This window comes from Syngnathoides biaculeatus, chromosome 10 (genome assembly GCF_019802595.1).
Source record: "Syngnathoides biaculeatus isolate LvHL_M chromosome 10, ASM1980259v1, whole genome shotgun sequence".
NCBI lineage: Eukaryota > Metazoa > Chordata > Actinopteri > Syngnathiformes > Syngnathidae > Syngnathoides > Syngnathoides biaculeatus.
Window position 1 is genome coordinate 18,737,925 of NC_084649.1, and position 19,749 is coordinate 18,757,673.

General features: G+C 43.2%; 1 protein-coding gene across 2 annotated transcripts; it reads right to left on the reverse strand.

The window, feature by feature from the left end:
- Nucleotides 1–38: 38 nt before the first annotated feature.
- Nucleotides 39–19,705, reverse strand: patz1 (POZ/BTB and AT hook containing zinc finger 1). Of its 2 annotated transcripts, XM_061833980.1 has the most exons (6): nucleotides 16,650–19,705; nucleotides 13,133–13,196; nucleotides 12,879–13,050; nucleotides 8,933–9,091; nucleotides 5,952–6,140; nucleotides 39–2,585 (listed from the first exon to the last, which is right to left on the reverse strand). In XM_061833980.1, exons 1-6 carry the CDS (start codon nucleotides 17,831–17,833, stop codon nucleotides 2,122–2,124), a joined length of 2,232 nt encoding a protein of 743 aa, XP_061689964.1. In that variant the 5' UTR covers nucleotides 17,834–19,705; the 3' UTR covers nucleotides 39–2,121. The 2 variants fall into 2 exon arrangements, with proteins under 2 accessions (XP_061689964.1, XP_061689963.1); XM_061833979.1 differs by lacking the exons at nucleotides 5,952–6,140; nucleotides 8,933–9,091.
- Between the last annotated feature and the right edge of the window lie 44 nt (nucleotides 19,706–19,749).

The window sequence follows — 19,749 nt, forward strand, 5'->3', positions numbered from 1 at the left end:
AATGATGGGAGAAATCAATTAGCGGTGCAGATGTCGGGGGCTTTTCCACTGCAGTTTATTGGATCCTCGTCTCTATGGCAACAAGAGAGACTCAATAACAGAGTACAAAAACAAAGATTTATACTGTAGAAAAGTATGTGGCTTATACTGAAATATGTCCAAAGACAACAAAACATGTAGCGCACATTTTAAAAGCATTTTTTTTTTGTGTGTTTTGTTTTCTATGATGATATAGTAAATACCAAGTTTAGATGCTGTACAATTTCTGTGTGTTTTGTAAAAATAATCAAAAGAAGTTCCAATGCGAGTCGAGAGTACAATTTGCCGAAAGACAACCTTTAAATCCACTGCTGTGCACAATCAGTACGTGGAAGGCACTTCGCAACAGACCGAAAGAAGAAAGCCGAACGTTTTGGGGCGAAATGAAAACAAAAACTGTGACAATTAAGTACCGATGTGAGTGAAGCAAAATTCACACCAAAACGACAAATCAAAAGCATCATGTGACCGCTCGCAGTTGATTGACACTCAGCCAAAAGATGGAACGCAACATAAGTTAAGCTTCTAGCGCAACAGACAAAGACAAAAATTAAAATCTGTTTATGTACAGGTCCACCGGAAACAAACCTCAATGGTTGGTTCAATATTTATATATATTTCTAGAATGTGCATATGGATGGTATATACACTCGTTAATATTTATTATATAACCATAAATAAAACAGAAACAACACGGTCACTCTCAAATCAAAATAAAATGCAGCGAGTTGGGGGGGGGGGGGAATAAAACGGTTGACTTGGTGTGGGAAACGCGTTGGTCAATGCAAAGAGACAAACAGAAACATTTTTTTTTTTTTTTTAAACGTGAGTTGTCATAAAAGTAAATCCTTCCCGCCGGCACGGGAGCTCGTGTCGTCAAATATCCCCTCGCGATTCTTAAGCGAGATTCCGTGCGACAATACAGTAGACCTGCCTCTCGCTTCGGTTCCAGAGGAATGTTACAAAGAGACAGAAGACGGAAAACTGGAGTTTGGAATTGGTCCGGATGCTGCTGGATCGCATCGTTAAAACGAGCATATCGACGCGCTCGTACCCCCCCCCCCCCCCCCGAAACATAACTTACAAAAGCTTTCAATTCCGACAAAAACATTTAGTTTCACATTTACACGCACAAAGAAATCAAACGGTACCCAAAATCCAGGGCATAAATAAGTTAATAAAATAGAATCTACATTTCTTAAAATATATAATGATAATCTAGCTGACCTTGGTCCCCCCCTACCCCCTGGTAAATGAACAGAAATAGGGGAGGGGTGGGGGACACAAAGGGTTTTGGGAACGTTGGTGGTTGGGGAACAGAATTGCCAGCGGGCTCGTGGCGCGTTTCAGGTTGGAACTTTTGCCGCCAGGAGACGAGACCATCGCATCCTGTGTCGTTTTAGCTATGAAATATAAAAAAAAAACAACAACAATAACAACAACCTTCTACAGCCTCATTTTTTTGATTTGTTTCAGCAAAAGACGTTCGGATTCAAACGCAAATGTGAAACGCAAAATAGAAAGTGCCTTTTAACTTTCGCCTTCTGTCGGTGCTTTGCTTATTTTTGTGACTAAAGCAAATGCGAAAAAAAACAAAAACATGTTCGCTCGCATTGAACAGATTCAAATTCTTGAAATCTGCGATTGATTAAACAACCCCGTGTGGGGAAAAACGGGCGAGATAAATACGAACTCAAGCGGTGCCCGTTGCTGTCAAAGCAGAGATTTTTTTCCGGTCGGGTGCGTTCGTGGATCAGTCACGTCCAGAAACGCGTGCAACCACGAACGCTCAGAGAAAAATCCAAAGCAACCAAATGTGGTTTTCCAAACAATGATACAGTACAAAGGACATCGATCTCCGCCTTCATGTCTTTTCGTTATAAAGAATTACAACACCGTTTATGCGCGTTCCATACTCTGAAAAAAGTAGAAAAAGTAGGAATCATATGGCAGTCTGGCAAAAATATACACATTAAGCAAGAGAAGTAGTCTTGAGGCAAAGTTATGAAGTCGTCGAACGCCGAGCATCTTCGGTGGCCAACCTGCCTTCGAAGGGGAAAGTCGAGAGACCAAGCGCGCGTGTCACTTCCCTCCGAAGTCCAACCCGCTTTGACCCGCGTCCGCGTCCACCAGCGAGGAGGCGAAGGCCGACTGGACTATCTGGAAGCCGAAAGACTCGAGCAGGGACATGCTCTGCTGAGGCGAGAAGGGGGCCAGCTCGCTCAAACTCGACCCGGACCCCGCCTGGGCCCTGGGGGTTTTGTGTACTCTGTGCTGGTGTTTCCTGAGGTAGGACTTGGTGCGAAAAGCCTGACCGCAGATGCCGCAGTTGAATTTCTTCTCGGGGTCCGTCTTGGCTTTGGGACCCTCCGGAGAACCCAGGGCCCCCGCGGAGGTTCCGTTGCAGGCCAGCGAGGGCATCTCCAGCTCCGACCTGTCTGATTTGTGGAGAGACTTCATTTCATCACAGTTGGAAAGTTCCCCGAAAGAAGGATCTGACTCTTCAGACTCCAGATGAGGGCATTTCTCTCCATTTTCTTGTCCGTCTACGGGAAAAAAGGAAGCGGGGTGAGGGGGAAGGGGAAAATGCGGGAAAGAAAGGCTTGCATTAGGAAAACTGGTTTATAAAACACAGCCTAGATGAGATAAATCAAATATCAACTGGAACCTATCAAGTTTGCACCAAGCATTCAGCTTGGTTAGTTTCTTTAAAATAAAATGAGTCATTAAACTGCATGCCTCGGTTGGTCCATATAAAATGAAGAAAATAAGTATTTGAACACCCTGCTATATTGCAAGTTCTCCCACTTAGAAATCATGGAGGGATCAGACATTTTCACCGTAGGTGTATGTCCACTGTGAGAGAGATCATATAAAAAGAAAAATCCAGAAATCACAACGTATGATTTTTTTTTTTAACGATTTGTGTGATACAGCAGGAAATAAGTATTTGAACACCTGTCTATCAGCTACAATTCTGACCCTCGAAGACCTGTTAGTCCGCCTTTAAAAGTCCACGTCCACTCCATGTATTATCCTGAATCAGATGCACCTGTGTGAGGTTGTTAGCTGCATAAAGAAACCTGTCCACCCCATACAATCAGTAAGACTAAAACTTGTAACATGGCCAAGACCAAAGAGTTGTCCAAAGACACCAGAGACAACTCCACACGGCTGGAAAGGGCTATGGAGAAATTGCCAAGCAGCTTGGTGAAAAAAGGTCCACTGTTGGAGCGATCGTTAGAAAATGGAAGAAGCTAAACATGACGGTCAAGCTCAATAGGAGAGGAGTTCCATGCAAGATATCACCTCGTGGGGTCTCAATGATCCTTAGAAAGGTGAAGAATCAGTCTAGGACTACACGACAGGACTTAGTCAATGACCTGAATAGAGCTGGGACCACCGTTTCCAAAGTGACTGTTGGTAATACACTAAGACGTCATGGTTTGAAATCATGCATGGCACGGAAGGTTCCCCTGCTTAAACCAGCACATGTCAAGCCCCGTCTTAAGTTTGCCAATGACCATTTGGATGATACAGAGGAGTCATGGGAGAAGGTTTTGTGGTCAGATGAGACCAAAATTGGAACTTTTTGGTCATAATTTCACTAACCGTGTTTGGAGGAAGATGAATGAGTTCCATCCCAGGAACACCATCCCTACTGTGAAGCATGGGGGTGGTAGCATCATGCTTTGGGGGTGTTTTTCTGCACATGGGGCAGGACGACAGTGGCCATGTGTTGTGAGATTTTGGGGAACAACCTCTTTCCCTCAGTCAGAGCATTGAAGATGGGTCGTGGCTGGGTCTTTCGACATGACAATGACCCGAAGCACACAGGCAGGAAAACCAAGGAGTAGCTCCGTAAGAAGCATATCAAGGTTCTGGCATGGCCTTGCCAGTCTCCAGACCTAACTCCAATAGAAAATCTTTGGAAGGAGCTGAAACTGCTGTGTGCAAAACTGGTGAACAACTATAGGAAACCTGACCTCTGTAATTGCAAATAAAGGCTACTGTACCAAATATTAACATTGGTTTTCTCAGGTGTTCAAATACTTATTTGCAGCTGTATCACACAAATAAATCGTTAAAAAAAAATCATACATTGTGATTTCTGGATTTTTCTTTTTAGATGATCTCTCTCACAGTGGACATGCACCTACGATAAAAATTTCAGACCCCTCCACGATTTCTAAGTGGGAGAACTTGCAATAGAACAGGGTGTTCAAATACTTATTTTCTTCACTGTATCTCTCGTTGAAAAGTGAAGCTCGCCGTACACAGAGTAATGTGGCCAAAATCCAGCCAAACTGGACAATCGCGAACAAATTACAGTCGAGGACTCTCACCCACACACCTGGCTACTGACCATTGCACGCATACCAACTCCCTGGAACTGAAAAAAAAAAAAATGCCACTTCTGGTGTTCTTACTGGGAAACAATGGTTTGAGTCACCAAATTATAGAGCATACTTTACTCTATTATTCTTAATGAACCACAAAAAACTCTTTCCATGAAGAAGCAGCATGCCTTGGCAGCTGTAGTTATAGTATAATAATACAAAGAGAGGAACTGGACGAGATTATAGGGAGTGTAGATATTTGTTGGTGACAGAGGCTCTCCATGCTTTCAATTTTTAGCCAAGGGTGAATATAAAATGATTAATATAGCTGGTACGGCTTGGGGCCCACCAGCCTGATCTTGCTCTGTACCCATAAAAGTAGTTCTTGTTTTGATAGCTCATGTGACGCCTCATTTCTAAATGGCCATCATATGGAAGTAAATTAGCGCCACCAGTAGAATTGGAATTTGAAATGGAAAGTGATCACATTTTCAATCGCTGTCTGAAATTCAACCGGCTACAATTCGCTGTGTGAAATTCACCGTCTGTGCCACCAGGCAGGGTTACTTCAGGTCAGGACCCAACACCCAGCCAATCGCAGTTATGATTTCTTAGTCATGTGACGTCACATACTAAGAAAGCGTAACTGGAGTCAGATCTGAAGTAACCCTGCCTGATGGCACAGACGGCGAATTGTAGCAACTATTGAAAATAAATCACTTTACATTTCAAATTCAAATCCTGTTTTCTATGGCATCCGTCCATCCATTATCTACCTCTTTTCCGGGTCGGGTTGCAGGGGAAGTAGCTTCAGCAGAATACCCAGACTTCCCTTTCCCCGGCCACTTCTTCCAACTCTTCCGGAGGGATCCCAAGCCGTTCCCAAAGCAGCCAAGAGACAGTCTCTCCAGCGTGCCCTAGGTCGTCTTCGGGGTCTCTTTCCGGTGGGACATGCTCGGAACACCTAACCAGGGAGGTGTCCCAAGTAGCGGCTCGACACTGAGCCCCTCCCGGATGACCGAGCTTCTCACCCTATGTCTAAGGGAGAGCCCGGACACCCTGCGGAGAAAAGTCCTTTTGGCCGCTTGTATCTGTGGAATTTCAAATTCTGGTGGCACTAATTTACTTCCATAGCATCACTTCCACGATTTTCTAATTGTGGAGTAATTCATATTTCAATTTCCAGCAAAACTAGGTTGCCGACGGTCAGCCGCGCATGAAAACTAGTTGCAGAACCCCCCACACCCTTCGGACAACTTCAGGAATGCTTATCCTTGTTGTTCGCCCGAACAATCCACACCCCTCCAGTCCCACACAGGCAAAATATTTGCGGCCTTGTGGCAAATACTTCAGGTCAAAAGTTTCCAACATGTTGGTAAGGTACAGTTTTTGCGATGTACAAATTGTTCAGCACGATTGTCAATGATTGCCTACCTCTGGGATCATTTTTTGTCATCTGTCAAAATGATTCCGCTCCTATTCTATTGTCTGTTAAGTTCAGCTGCGCTCACCCAACTCGAACGTCTCCCATCATGCACCCTCCCCACCCACCTCCTGCTGGACCGTACTGACCTGCGGCAGGCCCGTGGACGGGGAAAGCGGGTACCCCACTGGAGCGACACTCCCAGAAATACGGAGACCTGCCTGTCTTCCCTACAAGCAGCTCGGGCTGCGGGCCCAAGGCTGGAGGGCCGGGCTGCGGGAGACCTTGATGTCCAGAAAGCCCGTGAAAGCGAGCCCCCGCCAGCTGACGACTGCCGTCTACAAAACCACCCATCCAGGAAGAGGCAGGAGAGACATAAATGGCCAGCAGACACCACAGAGACAGAATTACCTTCTGATGTGCTGGAAACAGGACACAATCAACACTGGGAATTCAAAGGTTTCCCATCACTCCATTTTTAAACCCCTGCAAAGGGTATTCCAGGCGACAAGTTCCCAGGTTCAATCAATCAATCAACCATCAGCCTATGACACCAGTAGATTTTCCTCACTTGGGATGTAACGGTGACAATGAACATGCACGTGCCGTGAGCATGCTGAAAGACGTGCTCATTTTCTGGAATGAGCCAACACCAAAAAAAAAAAAAAAACAAACATACAACTGTCGATAGATATACTGTATAATGTATTTTCTCAAAGACCGCCAAATAATTCTTTTGTTTCCGCATCCTCACAAATGATAAAAGTCACCCGCCTGATCAGCACAGTCAAAGCAGCCAAGCGCAAGCCCTCTGCCAAAGTTAGTTACGTTTGCCACTTCCTGCAAAGCTGGAACATCATGATGATGTCTACTTTTTTTATTGTACGTTTTATGAATTAAGTGATTTGCTTCTTTTTTATGCATTTGTCATGGCTGGCCAGCTATACAGCTGTGATTCCCCAAAAACTGCGGCGGAGCTCGTTTCACGTCGGGTGAGATAATCATGTGTGCTACAGGAAATTATAGTGAGGCCACGGTTTTCGAACGTCTCAGTTTTTGGATAAATCGTTTTGTTTTTTTTTTTCCTTCCGTTTTCGAACGAAAATCGGTACGTGAACGCCCCGACCAGCTGACCCGCGACAATTTTGTTGTTGTGAATTCGAACGCACCCCTGAAAAAAATGGAAAAGACGTAACGCGTGCGACTGCGCCCGACGCAACTAGTTGACCCACACACGAAGCTGTTTGTGTATAATGCAGCCTCTGCACGTGGACGTTTCCCGGTAGTGACTTTTTTAAAACATAAATTTTAACCCAAAAAAATATATATATATTTCTTAAATTATTTAATGATAAAGTATTTAACCTATACATGCATTTCTACCAGGCAGTTTATTATCAGGAAAAGCTAAAAAAAACAACAATTTTTTAGGCTTGGAACGGATTTTTTCATTTTCCGTTAATTGTAATGGGAAAACGCGCTTCAAATTTCGAACATTTCACTTCTCAACCGTCCTTCTTGAATGGATTGTGGTTGCGAACTGAGGCACTACCGTATCCAATTTCATTTGCTTGATTAGAAAAGCATGATATATATACAACAAATCTGTTCATCTATCGATGCCAGGCTCATGACGAATAGAACATCTAAATCTACCCTGAGGCCGGCCCCAAATCGCAAAATTTTAAGTAATGGAGTCCCCTCTGCTCCAAAAGGTCTATAGAGGGCACAAGATTTAGGACAAATCACATACTATTTTTTTTAATTCACATTTGAAGGAGGCCCGATTCCAATCTTCAAAAATATTCAAATTCGTGAGTTTTTCCTTTCCATTTATGCTGCCATGGTGTGTATCCCACGCATCATTTTTCCCCTCTGGTGTAGATTTGAGGTGAGGCTTTTACGTGGATAGGTGATTACTAGTTAGTTAGTTAGTTAGATTATATAATGTGCCCAGCACCACTTTCAGAATTGCTGTGCTGCTCCTCTTATTTGTCTTAATTGCAAAATGGATGTGTCAACATTCTTGTTTATTTTTAAACATGCTCTTTTACGTTCAGGTCACAATCTCCAGTGGGGTTTGTGAAGCCTATGGATTTTTTTTTTAATATTTCTGCATAAAGTGGTCATTAATTGTAGTTTTATCCATTGACAGAACCAAGTTGTCCAGGCCCTGAAGTAGAAAAGCACACGCGTGCCATGATGCTCCTCACATCATGCTTCACAGTTCGAATAACATTTTTGTTGGTGCGCTGTGCCATTTTTCCTCCACAAATGGTGGTGTGCATTCCTTCCTAATAATTCAACTTTGGTTTCATCTGTCTGAAGAACATTTTGTCAAAAGTGCTGTGGAACATCCAAGTGCTCTTTACCAAACAAACCTTTTCCACCTTTATAAAAGTCAACAATTCTTAATCGTATGTCATCTCAGAGTTCTTCGGAGTAAGGCACGGTACACATGAGGCAATACTTCATGAAAATTATGACTGCTGGATTGGATTCCAGGTTGGCTCACACCTGCGCATCCATAACCAAGAGGTTCACTTACTTTTTCATCATTTTATTTGAGTGATTTAGATCGGGCCACACTTTTATGACCAAATTATGCAGAAATGTAACACATTCCAAAGGGTTAACATTTTTGCCTCCCACTGTATTGTCTATGCCTTTATTCCTCCAAGGTTTTGTCCAACGCGATATTACAAAACATGCAGCACCGCATTGCAGACAAGCTGGTAATAGACCAGCCAAGCGAGAAACCATATGCAGCCATTGCCATGCCGGACACACACAGACAGCCAAATACTCCACATGATTATCATCCAACCATGTCCACACCTAGGCGATAACAACCATTATCCGCGGATTGTGACAACAGGAAATGATTCAGAAAAGGCGGCTCGTTTGGTTCGGTGACACTTCAAGATGACCTAGCACAGACGATAAACACACACACAGTGAGTGACAAGCTTGAAGTAGCATAGGCTGATGTGCGCTTGTGTTTTAAGCAAAACACAATGATGCAGCAAATAATTTGATCTATTTTTTTTTTTTTTTTTTTTTTAAAGCAGCCGAGCCAATTGAAAAGCTAGACATAAACGTTTTGGGGGTGGGCCCAGCGACTGCTTGCCTTCCACTGAGCACTGGTGTCCCATGTGGTAAGGTGTGCCGTTGTGCATCTGCAGTTCCCCGCTTGGCTCAGGGAAGGTATGCAACGTGGCGGAAGGTGGAAGTGAGGAGCCGTGGTGTGTCTTTGTGTGCACCTTAAGGTAGGAGGCAGTTGAGAAACCTGCGACCGGGAAGAGCACAAACAAGGCAGTTGTTTGCAAACCGGTGGCCTTCACATAGACCGACTGTGATCACCTGGTTTGGTTGGACCACAATCAATAATGATTGGCTAGAACCATCCAGAGGAAAGATGTAAAATAAGGCAATATTGCATCACCTGTACTCCAGTACACCACATGTTTATCAATTAGAATAAAGTGGGGATAATCTAATACCACTTTTTTGAGGCGGGGACAGAGTTCGAGTGCAAATACTTTGGAGTACTTCACTTGTACTAAATAACAACAGATCATGAAATTCTGATGTTTTATTTTAACCAAATATTGCTAAAAAGAGCTTTACTTTAAAATGGCATAGGTTTCACTCAAACAACACTTTTTAGGGTAAAAATTGGCAATACTATTGTAACATACAGCTGCATGTTTTTGAATGTTTTCCACACATTTCACTTAAATGTGGTACCTGTTACACGAGGCATTTTAGTTACGTGGTGTATCTGTCTGAACACTATGGGCTCCATGTAAAAGGAATAACTACAAAGCGGCGAAGAAGTACGTGGAGTCTGGTGGATATAAATAAGTATGAATACAGATATGTTACCTCTGTGTGTTAACTACAAACTACAGTAGAGTGAGTAAGAAGAGAAACAAGACTGCTTCTTGAGACGACTACAACTTAAAATTAAACTGACACAAAAACTGACGTCATACTTCATTAAACCAAGATTTTTGTGACTTTACACGGATGCAGCTTTGAGACAGAATGGCGGCTGGCTTAGTGCAGTGCGCAGCGGACAACGGCTCAAAACTTGGTGTTTGCCGAACGACCCGACATCGCAACTCCTAAGACGGTCGCCTCCGTTGCCGCCCGAACAGAGGATAATTTGTCGCAGGTTAAAAGTGTTGGTAGCAGTATTTACATTAACATACAACCTCATTTCCAATGAAGTTGGGACATTGTGTTAAATGAAAACAAAATACAAAAAGCAAATCACTTTGAACCTATATTTAATCTAATACACTTCAAACACAAAATATTTAATGTTCAAACTAATAAACTTTTTTTTTAGCAAATAATCATTCAATTTGAATGTTATTGCTGGAACACTTTCAAAAAAGCTGTGAGACGGTCATGTTAACCATTGTGTAACATCATAGTTTCTTTTAACGTGTTTCAATAAATGTTTAGGAACTGAGGATACTAATTGTTGAAGCTTTGTAGCTGAAATTCTTTCCCATTCTTGCTCATTGTACAGAACAGACTGTTCAACAGTCCGGGGTCTCCATTGTCGTATTTTACGCTTCATAATGCGGAACACATTTTCAATGGGAGACAGGTCTGGACTGCAGGCAGGCCAGTCAAGTAAAAAGTACTTCAAAATCTGTATGTACCTTTCAGCATTAATGGTACCTTCACAAATGTGTAAGTTACCCATCCCGTTGGCCCTAACCATACCAGCACAAATGCTGGCTTTTGAAGTGTGCCTCCATAACGTGGACATAATGGTTCTTTTCTTCTTTGGTCAGGAGGATACGATGTCCACAAATTCACAAAACAATTTGAAACGGGGAAACGTTAGACGAAAGAACAATTTTCCATAGAGGCCGGTAATGTTTCTGGGTGTTGTTCATAAATGGCTTTCGCTTTGCATAGTAGTTTTAAGTTCCACTTACGGATATAGCGCCAAATTGTATTTGCTGACATTGAGTTTTCTGAAGTGTTCCTGAGCCCACGCGGTGATATCCTTTTATAAAGTGATGTCGGTTTTTGATGCAGTGGCGCCTGAGCCAACAAAGGTCACGGGCTTCGATGTTAGTTTTCGCCATTGCCGTTTACATGTAATGATTTCTCCAGACTCTATGAACCCTTTGATGATATTATGGAGCGTAGATGATGAAATCCCAAAATTTCTTGTGATTGTACATTGAGGAACGTTGTCCTCAAACTGTGTGACTATTTTCTCAGGCACGTGTACATGAGGTGAACTTCGCCCTATCTTTGCTTGTGAATGACAATTTAGGGAAGTTCCTTCTATAGCCAATCATGGTACCCACATGTTCCCATTTAGCTTGTTCACCTGTGGGATGTTCCAAACAAGTGTTTGATGAACATTCCTCAACTTTTTCGTTTTGTTTTTTTTCCCCATTTTTCAAAAAGTGTATTCAGTTAAATATAGGTATAACGTGATTTGCAAATCTTTGCATTCTATGTTCTCCTGAGATTCGACTGGCTACAATTTGCTGTCTGAAATTCACCGTCTAAATTCAGTGTTAAGAGGGCAGGGTTACTTCAGGTCAGAACCCAACACCCAGCCAATCCACTTACGCTTTCTTAGTCACGTGACATCACATACTAAGAAAGCGTAACTACGATCGGCTGGATGGTCAGGTCTGCCCTGAAGTAACCCTGCCTGGTCGCACAGATGGTGAATTTCAAACAGCGAATTGTAGCCAGCTGAATCTCAGGAGACTGAAAATATTGCATTTGAATTTTAAAGGTTGAGTTTTTTTTTTTTTTTTAATATGGCGAACATTGAAGAGTTAAACTGAAATACAGCTATTGAAAATGTGATCAATTTGAAATAGTGTGAATTTTACAACATAAAATTTTCAGTGCCATTTTTAATTCAAATCCCAGTGGCACATGTTGACTTCCATAAAAGTCCCATCTTCGCTGGAATTGGGGTTGTCCTCGACAAGGCTGACATGTCAACTACCGGAATAGTATGTCAGGTTGATGAAGTGACATCAGATGCTGTAGTATCTTTGCGTTTTGGTGCAAGTTGGTAGTTAGCAAATTGCAGCCAGCTAACTACAGAACTAAAAAAAATGTTACCATTTAGGTAGTAAAGTGAGTAAGTAAAAAAAGGCCAAGCAGTACATTAGTTAAGTTAGCAAATTGCAGCCAGCTAACTACAGAACTAAAAAAAATGTTACCATGTAGGTAGTAAAGTGAGTAAGTAAAAAAAGGCCAAGCAGTACATGAACTGAATGAATAATTTACAGTGAAACCTGTTAACCAAACATCCCTGAGGTCATACAAGTTGGGATTCGACCCAAGTCTCTGAGAAATATGTCTGAAAAGTCAAGTCAAGACTTCCGCATATTGCACATTATCTCGGCATACGGTTTAGTGAGCAACAAAAGGAATAAATACACGCCCCCCCTCCTTCATCTTATTCCTGAACAAAGGGTGAAAAAAAGAATGTGAGAAGAGAAGAATATACACCAGAAGTAATATAACGACACAATCAAAGCAGTAAGAAGACCAAGGCGTCAGCTCCACATTACATTATGTTGTTTTGTTTGCCAGTGGTTCAATTCATTTTCACTAGTATGAATATTGAGAATAATAAATAATTTGGGCTCTCACGAATCACAAACTGACGTGCTGACAGCAATTAAGCTGAAACTCTCTCGCAACAAATTTAAAAGACACAGCGGACGCTGGAGCCAACGATAATCAAATTAAGTGGGTATTGGAAGAGACATGCAAAATGAAAGCTCAAAACTATATGACAATATCTCGCCTTGAGTGGTTCTGTGTAAAAAAAGCAACAGTGGATAAATGCTGGGTCTTCTGTTGTGGCTCTAATGTGGGTACTTTCCGGAATGTCTATGTAAAAAAAGGGGTTGTTTACATGTGGTTTTCCAGTGAACCATATGACTAGAGACTAAGCCGTTCTGCGATCATATTTTGTAGTGTTTATAAGGGATTAAACCATCAATATAGCTTTTTTTTTTTTTTTTGGGGGGGGGGTGTCTTACGGTTGGGTTTCAATGGCTTACCTTTGTTGCAAATGCCACAGTAGTTGTGTGTTCCTTCGCTGTGTTTCTTGAGGTGGTCCGACATGTAGGCCGCTCGGAGGAACTTGCCGCAAACTTTGCACGGAATTTTGTCCTCATGACATGCGAGGTGTGACCTGAGGCGATCTCTTGTAGCAAAAGAGGCATTACAAATCTGCAGCAGACCAAAGAAACAGGTGTAAGTTTACAGATTCCAAACCATCGACCCAATTCAACTGAAGTATCATTTATATCACCTGGCACTTGTGGGGTCTCTCTGTTGTATGGACTTGTTTGATATGCCCATTCAGGTGATCTGGTCTGAAGAATAAAAAAAACAAAAACAAACATGTTTGTGTGAAGTGTAGTAGGCCTGCAGACCATGTTCCCCCCAAGCTGCGCAACTGCGCATTTGCGCACTTGTCACACACTCTCAGTGCTGATGAAAACACGTCAACACACTGCCTCTCATAACAAGCTGGTGCTCGGCCACACCGGGCCACACACTCTACTTCCTACTTTACCTGGCCCTGCCCGCCTCTCCTCTTAAAGGGGTACACTCATAATTGCAAACACGGCCCACCACCAGTCTGGGCAACATAGAGCAAAGATTTAGACATGCTGCTTACGTTTACTATTGATAATAATGGTAAAAGTTTTTTTTAAAAAAAAAAGTGCTGTTGCTTTCATGAATGTTGGTGTATGTGAATAATAATAATAATAAGAAGAAGAAGAATGAAAAAGTGGTGAAACTGGATGAGAATTTTTCTTTTTTTCAGTAAAAAGGTCTAGTCTGAAGCCAAACTAGAAAGTGCAGGATGAGATGGTGTATAATGTTAAAATTCCACCTTGGCACAGCCTGACTGAGGATGAAAGCACAGATGATACATTGCCCAAAAAGCTAATTCTGTGTTTTAAATATCGGAGGCAACATAACATTAACCCTAAAACTGCTTGGGAGCATCATTCAACTTTCAACATGCATATTCTGCAACCAATAATTCAGTTTTACACCAAGAAAAACGGACAAAGTTGGAAGTGACATTTCAAATTTATAGTTCATAGTTGGCTTGATTTGGTTAGCAATGTATTTTTTTCTCGTTTATTGACATTTTCAGTGTAAGTTTGCAAAAAGACAAAATTGTTCTGAAAAAGGTTCTAATGGGAATGTAATCTGAACCTTTTAATATGATATGCAACTTCAATGGATGACACAGATTGACCACAGTGCATAGTCTGATGTTGCTCACAGTGGTCAAAGGGAGTGCTCACGGGCTTAGCGTGTTTACTCAGACACCTCAAAAATTAAGAGGGAACAGTGCCTGCAAGAACACAAATACGACAATTGTGCCATATTTAAACATTTTCTATCCCTTGCAATCAAAACAGAGCAAAGGACGGATTCTCAGATGTCTCTGAAGGATTATTCTGAGTGATTATCAAGTGGTGTGTTGTCTGTCTGGCTAGATTGTGATGTGGAATAAAACAATAGCCAATGAAGAAATGAATTGAAGCTCACGCTATTTGCCAGACGCAAATGGCGCTAACAGACCTGTGAGGCAGATGGATTATCTCGCCAAAGGAGTAGCGCTTACTACAAGATTTAGAGAGCTTTGTGAACAACACTGGAGCAAAATGGGACCTTCGGTGTAGATAAGAATTCTTAAACTTTAAATTCAGTACATACAAAATAGAAAAGTGCCAAAAATGCAAGTCATGGTATTTGAAAACAAGGAAGGTTAAGTACCAGATGGCAAGACTGTATTCAATCAAATCACAACAATGGGTTGTTTTCACTGACGTCACATTTTTTGCTAAATTACCCACACACCACTGCGCGCCGCCAATTTAACCTCACTACCTAAAGCGTACCCAGTGTGGAAGTCTACGGAATACTCTCGGTTACCGGTTGTGTTTTTTGTGTTTCACAGTTGTCTCGGGTTCAAGTACACAAGACAGGACTTGCTAATCATCAGACAGCCTTCTTCTGACTTTTTTTCCGATAACTTTCACAAATTTGCTGAAGCTTTTTCCAGTTACTAGTCGGCGCGCTCTTCAAAGCCTCATAATCCGGTACACAAGTCTGGCTGCGTGAGCGGGGACGTCGTCTTAACTCTTCCGACGAAAGACTTTGGACATTCTGCGGCTATGTCCATCATGAGTCTTGTGGACGATTGCCAGACGCTGGTTTCACACTGCCCTGTCTCAACCTCCATCGTGCTGATGTGTCACCGAGCTAAAAAGCTTAATTGATACTCTTTTCAGAAGGCCAAAATTACAGTTAAAATCGTTTTTTTTTTTTTTTTTTTGCTAGTCACTTGAAAGCTTCGAGAATTTTGTGAAATACAGGATTTGTTTATTCTTTTGTCTTTCTGCCTTTGTCATCAATTTTTAAATCAAATAAAAACATTACGCTTTGCTTGTGGTGAACTAATATACAGGGTTTAACTTTTTGAAAAAAAAAAAAAAAAAAAAATGGAATAAATAGAGTTTGCCTCAATATTAAAAAAATAATATTCCAACGCCTTTTGTTTTCCGTGTTAGCATACAGGTAAGTGTTCCTCCTTGTGGATTTTTGTCACATGGGATAAAAGATCAAGGGCACAATACTGCGCCTTTGTTACGCAGTCCTGAGTCCCATGATGTGTGTATGCCAGGTAGCACAATAGTCATTCTGGGCTTGATGTGCTGTCAGTCGCGTCTTCAATAAATGCAGTTAAGAAACACAATGTCGTCCACCTTGCTTATGTATGATTAACGGGAGCTCAGGGATCGAAAATGGCCGCCGTTTGAGGCAGCTCAACGGGTGACGTCAAGTGAAAACAACCCAAAGAACGAGGCAGACAAAAGGAGTTCTTTTGACAGGAACATTTGGAGATAGATCATCCAAAAAGGTGACCCCCGCCCCTTTAAAATTTGTCCCCAAAAGGCCAGGCCAGCATGTTGGCCTTTGATGACATCGTCATGTTTCCACACTCTGATTGGTTGGTCACGGCCAAACTGAATATTTCTATGCTGAATAGCAAACCACGTCTGGATACGCAAATACATTCATTATTAAGCCGTTCATGGGCAGGGTGGCAATTTTTTGCCTTATTGAGATAAAAGTCTCCTAACAGGCCACTATCAAGGAAATAACTTCTTTTTCGTTTATGGTTAAGTTATATGATAAATTTACTAATTTATAATCTCGTCCCAAAATGGGGACGCTGCCCACGAGAGGGTACTTGGGTTTTCTTAGTAGATCGTCCAAACAACCAGAATCAGAATCAGATTAAAACACTTCAATATTTTGATATACTTAAGGATATAATGCGTTAAAATCATGCTGTCCCACAAATGGGTTTAAAATCTCTGGTGAGCATGTTGTATTTCAGCCGAATGTTCTGTTTACCTGTTAGCCAAATATTGATTCTGAAATGCTCCAGAAGATGTACTTGGCACTGTTGCTTGATGCTATATTGGGTTTTTGTACAGTACTGATAGTTTCTATGTGACGTGAAGTGGTATTAAGAGGTGGATTAAGTAGGGTAAATCCTCACTGAAGGGCCTAGTACTAAATGCATAGGCTGGCACTGTACATGCTGGTATTTATAGTGTGTATATAGTTCACATTAAAGCAGAACTCTAAAGGGAATATGTTTTCAAAACAAAACGTACGTTGCTGCTGTCAAAACGAGCTGACTGACAGTTCTAGGGCAGATTTGCTGCTATAAAACTTGGCACCAGAGTCACAATAACAAGCAAAAAAATAAAAAATAAAGCAAAACTAACCTGGAAAAGCCTTTGCCGCAACTTTGACACACGTACGGTTTGCCCACGGAACCGTCGTGGGAGCGCACATGATAGGACATCCTGTCTTTGCGTTTGAAGCGCAGACCGCACACATTGCACGCGTACGGCTTCTCCCCGGAGTGGGACAGCTTGTGTCGGTTCAGGTGGTACACGTCGCGGAAAACCTTGCCGCATATGTCACAGCCGACGTGACGCCGGGTCCTCTCGCGCTTGCGGCCGTTGTCCAGCGCCAGCCCCCCGTGGAACTGCGAGTCGTTCTCCTGGCCCAGCAGAGCCATGCCGCCCGGCGTCGAGCGGCCTCCGACCACGGCTCCGTGCTGGGCTTCGTGGTTCTTCAGGCGGGAGGCTTCCGTGAAGGCTTTGCCGCAAGCGCCGCACGGAAAGAGCACGATGTTTTTCTGCGGGCTGTGGTTGAAGCGGACGGGCTCTTCCGGGCCGCTAGCCTTCTTGGGTCGCCCCCTGCCCCTCTTTGAACCGGCGTCGTGGTGCAACGTTGTCGTCTCGGGCGACACGGACAGGCCGTCGACGGGCTGCAGGATGGGCATCGACCCTTCGGCGGCGTTCTCCAGTAGTACGGCGGCCGCGGCCGCGGCTTCGCTCCCATCCACCTGATGTCCATTGTTCGAGAAGCCTACCAGCGCCGTCCCACTCACCAGATCCTGCTGCTGGCTCATCGAGAAGCCCAGCTCCGCGGATCCGGTGGCCTGGAAAAGGCTGGCGTTTCCCCCCCGGGAGGACGGGACCAGGATTTGCACATTGGATTGTTTGATGACCTCCTGGCAGATCTCGATGACCGAGCGCATCAGCAGAAACTTGGCAGCTGTCATCAACTCCGGGAAGCACTCGAGCCGCACCACGATCCTCGACGTGTAAGCGAAGTCTAAGATGTCTTTGAAAACTTTGGGGCTGATCGTGTGCATCTCCAGCTCCCTGGCGTCGCCGTCGTCCGGATGACGCCCGAACACCGACTCGAAGTACTCGCTGCACGCCGCGAGCACCGCCTTGTGCGCCGGGAAGCTCTCCTCGCCGACGCGCAGAATCACGTCGCAGAACCTGCCTCCATCTTTCCTCTGGACGTCGAGGTTGTGTAGCATCTCGGCGCTGTGCTTGCTCACCTGGTAGGTGTACGAAGAAGTCCAAGACGGCTCGGATAGCTTCTCCATGCCGAATGCATCCACCGGCGGTGGTCGTGAGCGGCGGGGGTCGGAGGAGGAAATAAAAGAACGGTGTTTACGATTCGCAAAGGAGCTTCGGAGGACAGCTAGCTAGAAAATCCCCCCCGAACCGACCGCTCCTCCCCGTCGTCGCCTTGACGGGATCTAACGTTTCGACGCTAGCATTAGCAAACTGGCTAAAGATGGCAGCCCCCCAGCTTCCTGTGCACTTTGACCCGGGTTTCTTGACGGGCGCGAGTGGGGAGGGTGGGGGGAAGTCGCTGGCATTTTTTAAGAAAAAATGTTAGAAAGGCTCATCACTCCTGCCTGTTTTTAATCACATAATTCGCTTTTAACCTCCCTATTAAGGAGAGATATTCTCCAGGAGTCTTTTTAATTCAGTTGGGTAAATATTAACGCGGTCTTCTCTTCCTGTTTGTGTGACAAAAGCCCTCCCCCCACCGAACGTCGACCTCAAAGCTTTCTCTGCTCGACGATCGACATGCAGACCTGAGCGCGCCCCTGAGGCACAGTGTTTTTGTCCCCCTTTTCTTACAAAGAGTCATCAAAGCTTCATTTTTTTTTATTTGCGTGCAAAATATATTAAACTAAAAATTAAAAATTGTGTTTTCCCCAACATATACACTATGGGCGTATCAGATATGTTCTTCCCATCAATGTAATTATATTGCACATTGTTTTGTAATTTGCTACAGAATGTAACAAATGTTTTACTATATGAAAAAGCAAAAATGTGTCTTTCAGGTTCAGTTTTACAAAAGATATTTGTCAAGAAATTATGAGATATCAGCTAAATGCAAACACCCATTATCTGAGCTGCTGATCCTCACAAGGGGAGTGCTGGAGCCTCTCCCAGGTGTCAATGGGCAGGAGGCGGGGTACACCCTGAACTGGTTGCCAGCCAATTGCAGGGCACATAGAGAAAACAACCAGTTGCACTACCACACTGAAGGGCAATTTAGTCTCCAATTAATGCATGTTTTTGGGATGTGGGAGGAAACCGGAGTGCTTGGAGAAAATCGACACCGGCACAGGGAAAACGTGCACATTCCACACAGATGGGGCTGGGATTTGCACCTCGATCCTCCGAACTGTGATAAAGATGCTCTTACCAGTTGTTCACAGTGCCGCCCATATGTAAACATTTTAAAAAAATAGTGATATAAAACTTGCCCTTGATGTCATGATTCAGCAGCAGCCTGTCAATTTGAATGTCCATGGAACCAAAATAATTAATAGTCAATGAAAACGGGTTCAATGGCAACATTAAGCTGCTAGTTCGTTCACCCATTTCACCTTTATGAAGACCAAACCATACAAAAACCTGGCAAAGTAAATTAGTTGAACATTGGTGGAGCCCACTGGATCTCATCTGCAGATGCTTAAAAGGTTTATAATTGATGAAAAACGGTCTCACAATTCAGCTTTAAAGGTCACCATTAGCGCATAAGTGCCGAGTTTTCATTTTTAACAATGATTGAAATTTGTCATGTTTTACACAATTACATAAAATTAATTTAAGACAGTATCATCCTAGCTAGTGTCATTTTCCAAAAACTCACAGCATAAACGCTACCAACACCTTAATTCACATATACATAAAATAGTCTTTTGTCCTTGAGATGCTTTCACAAAATGAACTGAATTAATAAGGTTGATAGCGCCAAACCAACAATGACGGGCAAATATTTTTCTACCCTTTTAATGTAGTTTTAAATCCCACGTCCAAATGCGACATGCCTCTACAGTAAGAGGAATACTTCAGTCCCCAAACACTCAGGCTAGCGCCGTCCTGGCCTACGCCGATGAATATATTAAACCTGCACAGATGAAAAGACATTTCTTCCGGTTGAAATCAATTCACTTCCCTGAGAACGCAACGACACGGAAAACTAGTCACAAGA